The 6,000-nt window shown below is 32.0% G+C and overlaps 1 protein-coding gene across 1 annotated transcript in view; it reads left to right on the forward strand.

Annotated features, from left to right (window-relative positions):
• Positions 1-2,033, forward strand: part of LOC127712077 (regulator of MON1-CCZ1 complex-like) — a 32,009-nt gene extending 29,976 nt beyond the window's left edge. The window contains exons 20-21 of the mRNA XM_052218282.1: positions 621-775; positions 1,814-2,033. Of these exons, the coding sequence (XP_052074242.1) occupies positions 621-775; positions 1,814-1,890 (232 nt within the window). The 3' untranslated portion in view covers positions 1,891-2,033. The remainder of the gene's footprint in view (positions 1-620; positions 776-1,813) is intronic.
• Positions 2,034-6,000: the final 3,967 nt, after the last annotated feature.

A 6,000-nucleotide genomic window follows, 5' to 3' on the forward strand; every position in this document is an offset into this window, starting at 1 on the left:
TATATAAATCTCTACAGAATTATCTCTACTCAATCCTTCCATTATTATATCAATCTGAAACACATATAGGGTACCTAATTTGTGTCATACCTAGGTTCAACAGTTTTCAATCAATGGTATTCAATCTTTGCACAGTGAATGCACACACATTGATGATGTACTCCTATTTTGGACAGATTTTTTTCTCCAGTTTCCCATTTGTGGAACTTAGAGTCATATTTGTCGTTGAATGTTTAAATAGTTTGTGTCATGTTTTTTTTTTTTTTTCTCAGTTTTTCTCAATATTATTCAAAACTTTGCATTTGGGATCAAATGTTGATTTTTTTTTCAACATTGATGGAATAATTTCACAGATTTTTTGGATAATTGTACTGAACCTTTTTAGTGAAAAATAATAGTGATCTGCTGGTTTTCTATTGAATCACCTGTTATCGAACCACCTGTTAAGGCAGAGATATACATCAGTGTATTGCCTATAGCCTAAATGTAATTCATTCACAAAAAAACCTACATACCATACAAATCTTACATATCTAGCTGCATTGCTGCCAAGATAAAACAATTTGTTAGTCTCATAAATACCATTGAGGTGCAATATTCATGACTATTGTATTTTACAGGTTTATTAGAAGTGTAGGGATAGTAGATACAGTATCAGCCAGGAAATTTTTAGAAGCAGCCATGAACACAGATGATTCAATGTTATTTTATACAGTGTTTAAATTTTTTGAGCAAAGAAATATCAGATTAAGACAAAATCCTAGATTCCCTGCAGGTAAATATTCTTACTATTGGTGTAACCATAGGGGAAAAAGTCTTTGGAATACCTATCAGGCACTTATTACTTTTTAAGTACCTTTGGTACACTTCAATACAACGGGAATAGACTTAAATTTAAAAAAAATAACAAAAAATAATTCTGAAGAAACCTCAACAGTTCACCATAAAATTATAGATATATCTGTGAATTCTAATTAACAGAATAATGTATATGTTAAACTTTGCGTTCAACTAATTAAGTTAAGGATGTACACCTCTGAGGAGCCAAAAATTTCTTGAATTAAACTTTTTTTCTTAACCTGATTTTTGGGTTTATATGACTGTAAAAAAATAATAGGTGAAGAAAAAATCATATGGTGGTGCACTTCTTTTTTTGCTACGGCCCTTTGAAAGTACCCAATTTTGAAGATTTTCCCACATTTCATCAATTTTTACCTATTTTTGGGCTATTATCGTGAAAAAATCACAGTTCTACAATTAAACTTTTTTTCATACTTTCAACAAAGATGAAGTGGACCAATGTGAATAAATTTTACTTGCAAAAACTATAGGTAGGTGTTAATATAAGAAAGTTTTATCATATTTTGATGCTTTTTTGTGACAAATTAACCATGCTGTTAATTTTGTAAAATTGTGATTTATCTCTGTTTTAAGACCAAAATGCATATTATTTCAACTTCTTTGTTATAAATGATTGAAAAAATACATATCTTAGAAATTTGAAAAGAAAAAAGTTATATTGGATGTACATGTTTCTGGTAAAATCATTTCTTGTACCCCTCACCCATTTTCTCAAAATTTTGCCTCAAAATACTGACTTGATTAGTAAAAAAATTTGAAAAATTGATTACCCAAAAACTACTCATTGTAAATACGCAATTTTTTCACAGAGTTAAGTTTGATTATAACATTTTTTAAATTCATTGATATTTTCCACTTGTATCACATGTTTTGGACATAATTCCAGAACGAGATTTCAACGAGACTGTAACATCAGAAGAATACATCCTTAAATATCCTTATTTTATTACAGGTGAGCATTGTGAAGAATATGTAAAACATTTTGAAGGATTATTTGGAACAGATGCTCTTGCTTCATTAGCAGCATAATGATGATGTGCTTATATTACAATGATCTTGGATATATTCTGTGCAATACTTGTTACTTTACTACAGATACCTAACACTTGTTAATATGACAATGAAATTGATTTATACTCTGTGATAATATTTATAATAAAATGAAAAAAAGATATTTGGACCAGTCAATGTATGCCTTTGAATTCTCACATTGTCACTCTTCTTTAAACGTAAATCATCTCCTGTAGAATAGTTCAAATAGAGAATAAAGGTAAGAAGTTTTGAGACAGAGAATAAGAGTGAGAACTATTGAGACAGAGAATAAGAGTAAGAACTATTGAGACAGAGAATAAGGGGAAGAACTATTGAGACAGAGAATAAGAGTAAGAACTATTGAGACAGAGAATAAGGGGAAGAACTATTGAGACAGAGAATAAGGGGAAGAACTATTGAGACAGAACATAGAGTAAAAACTATTGAGACAGAGAATTAGGATAAGAACTATTGAGTCAGAGAATTAGGGTAATAACTATTGAGACAGAGAATAAGAGTAAGAACTATTGAAACAGATAATAAGGGTAAGAACTATTGAGTCAGAGAATAATGGTGAGAACTATTGAGTCAGAGAATAAGGGTAATAACTATTGAGACAGAGAATAAGGGTAATAACTATTGAGACAGAGAATAAGGGTAAGAACTATTGAGACAGAGAATAAGAGGAAGAACTATTTAGACAAAGAATAAGGGTGAGAACTACTGAGAGAGATAAAAAGGGGGAGACCTATTGAGACAGATAATAAGGGTAAGAACTATTGAGACAGAGAATAAGGGTAAGAACTATTGAGACAGATAATAAGGGTGAGAACTATTGAGACAGATAATAAGGGTAAGAACTTTTCAGCAGAGAATAAGGGTAAGAACTATTGAGACATAATAAGGGTAAGAACTATTGAGACAGAGAATAAGGGGAAGAACTATTGAGACAGAGAATAAGGGTAGGCACTATTGAGACAGATAATAAGGGTAAGAACTATTGAGACAGAGAATAAGGGTAAGAACTATTGAGACAGATAATAAGGGTAAGAACTATTGAGACAGAGAATAAGGGTAAGAACTTTTGAGACAAAGAATACGGGGAAGAACGATTGAGACTGAGAATACGGGGAAGAACTATTGAGACAGAGAATAAGGATGAGAACTATTGAGACAGATAATAAGGGTAAGAACTATTGAGACAGAGAATAAGGGTAAGAACTATTGAGACAGAGAATAAGAAGAACTATTGAGACAGATAATAAGGGTAAGAAATATTGAGAAAAAGAATAAGGGGAAGAATAATTGAGACAGAGAATAAGGGTAAGAACTATTGAGACAGAATAAGGGTAAGAACTTTTATACATTTTTGAGGTTGTATATTGGTATGACAATGGCGTCGTCGTCCGAAGACACATTGGTTTTCGCACAATAACTTTAGTTAAAGTGAATGGATCTCTATGAAATTTTACCATAAGTTTCAATACCACCAAAGGAAGGTTGGGATTGATTTTGGGGGTTATGGTCCTAACAGTTAAGGAATCAGGGGCCAGAAAGGGGCCAAAAATAAGCATTTTTCTAGTTTCCAGACAATAACTTCTGAAACGGTGTATGGATCTCTCTGAAATTATACCACAAGTTTCCATACCACAAAGGGATGGTTAGGATTTGCTTTGGGGGGTTATAGCTCAAACCGTTTAGGAATTAGGGGCAAAAAAGGGGGAAAAACAAGGGTGTCCTGGTTAATGGACAAATACTTTAGTACAAAACATAATTTAAAGCAGTGTAAGGGAGGTAATTGAACTACATCATTTGAATTACCTCCCTTACACTGCTTTTAAATTATGTATAAAGTAATGGTTATTTTTGTTAAAAAAAAAAAGATGCAACATTTGCAGATATTTTCACTGGTCTTCCTTTATAAATATTCATTTCTTTAAATATGAAAGATTTGACACCATATTTTAAATTCTATTATAAAATAGATTAAGTTAGCACTATGGTAAATTTAAATTGGTAATTATGGTTGCAAACTCCATTGGAAATGTGAATTGAGATTATGACCATATCTTGAGGGAAAGAATTTTTGAGGGGAAAAGGGGGGGGGGGGGGGGGGGGGGTTAAAAAGAAATTGTGGGGGGTCAATTTTTCTCAATTCAGATTTCAGAAATTAAAAAGAAGAATTAAAAAAAAAGTGTGGGGGTGGGGGGTTAATACGCAACAGCATAGCGTATTGCACAAAAGCAAAAAAAAAAAGGGGGGGGTAAATTTTTTATTTTTTTTTCGTGGGGGAGGGGGGTCAATTCGCAACAGCAAAGTGTATTGCACAAAAGCAAAAAATTGAATATAAATTCAAATCATATAACCAATTCTAAGTTCTTTGACTACAGTTATTCTGTGTCAGAAATCTTTTATGTGTCAAATATTTAATTACAATCCAAATTCAGACCTGTATCAAGCACGAATATTGGGTCCATTTTTGCCCAAACTGTTCAGGGTTGGACCTCTGCAGTCGTATCCAGCTGCGCTTGGCGAAGCAATTTTTTAAGACATATAATTAGAGTAAGAACTAATGAGAAAGAGAATAAGGGTAAGAACTATTGAGAAAGAGAATAAGGGTAAGAACTATTGAGACATAGAATAAGTGTAAGAACTTTTCTTCATGAAATGTGTCAGACCTGTATCAACTTACCTTAGTATGAATAAAACTTTGCAAAGAAGTAAACAAAACAGTGTTATAAGAAAACTTATCTTCCAAAAATATATAGTTTTTATACGACCGCAAAAAAATTTTGTGGTCGTATATTGGTATGACGTTGGCGTCGTCGTCGTCGTCGTCGTCGTCGTCCGGCGTCGTCGTCCGAATACATATTGGTTTTCGCACTCTAACTTTAGTTTAAGTGAATGGATCTTTTTGAAATTTGACCATAAGGTTTAATACCACAAAAGGAAGGTTGGGATTGATTTTGGGGGTTATGGTACCAACAGTTAAGGAATTAGGGGCCAAAAAGGGGCCAAAAATGAGCATTTTCTAGTTTCCAGACAATAACTGTGGAACGGTGTATGGATCTCTCTGAAATTATACTACAAGTTTCCATACCACAAAGGGATGGTTAGGATTTGCTTTGGGGGGTTATGGCTCAAACCGTTTAGGAATTAGGGGCAAAAAAGGGGGAAAAACAAGGTTGTCCTGGTTAATGGACAAATACTTTAGTACAAAACATAATTTAAAGCAGTGTAAGGGAGATAAATCAAATACATCATTGAAATTATCTCCCTTACACTGCTTTTAAATTATGTATAAAGTAATGGTTAATGAACAATAAAGATAATCTAAAACAGTGTAAGGGAGGTAATCCAAATACAACGTTTTGGTTACTTCCCTTACACTGCTTTTAAATTATGTTTAAAGAAATGCATTTTTATAAAGGAAGACCAGTAAAAATATCTGCAAATGATTTCATCTTTTTTTTTTACAAAAAAATCCATATGAAAGATTTGACACTATATTTTTATTAATTCTATTATAAAATAGATTAAGTTAGCACTATGGTAAATTTAAATGGGTAATTATGGTTGCCAACTCCATTGGAAATTTGAATTGAGATTATGACCATATCTTGAGGGAAAGAATTTTTTTGGGGGAAAAAGGGGGGGGGGGATAAAAAGAAATTGTGGGGGGCCAATTTTTTCTCATTTCAGATTTCAGAAATTAAAAAGAATTATTCTTCAAATATTATTTTTTTTTCAAATTTCAAATATTGAAAAATTTCAAGAAGTAATCTTTAATTGCACAGTATGGCGCATTAGATTTGTAAAATCTTTGATCACATTTATTTATTTGTTATGCCGAATCTAACAGTGTATTTAGATTTTTAATTTTGGGTCCAGTTTTCAAATTGGTCTACATTAATGTCCAAAGGGTCCAAAATTCAACTTTGTTTGATTTTAGCAAAAATTGAATATATGAGGTTCTTTGATATGCTGAATCTAAACATGTATTTAGATTTTTGATTTTTGGCCCAGTTTTCAAGTTGGTCCAAATTGGGGTCCAAAATTAAACTTTGTTTGATTTCAACAAAAATTGAATATATGGGGTTCTTTGAT

Source organism: Mytilus californianus, unplaced genomic scaffold (assembly GCF_021869535.1).
Source record: "Mytilus californianus isolate M0D057914Y unplaced genomic scaffold, xbMytCali1.0.p SCAF_1, whole genome shotgun sequence".
Lineage (NCBI taxonomy): Eukaryota > Metazoa > Mollusca > Bivalvia > Mytilida > Mytilidae > Mytilus > Mytilus californianus.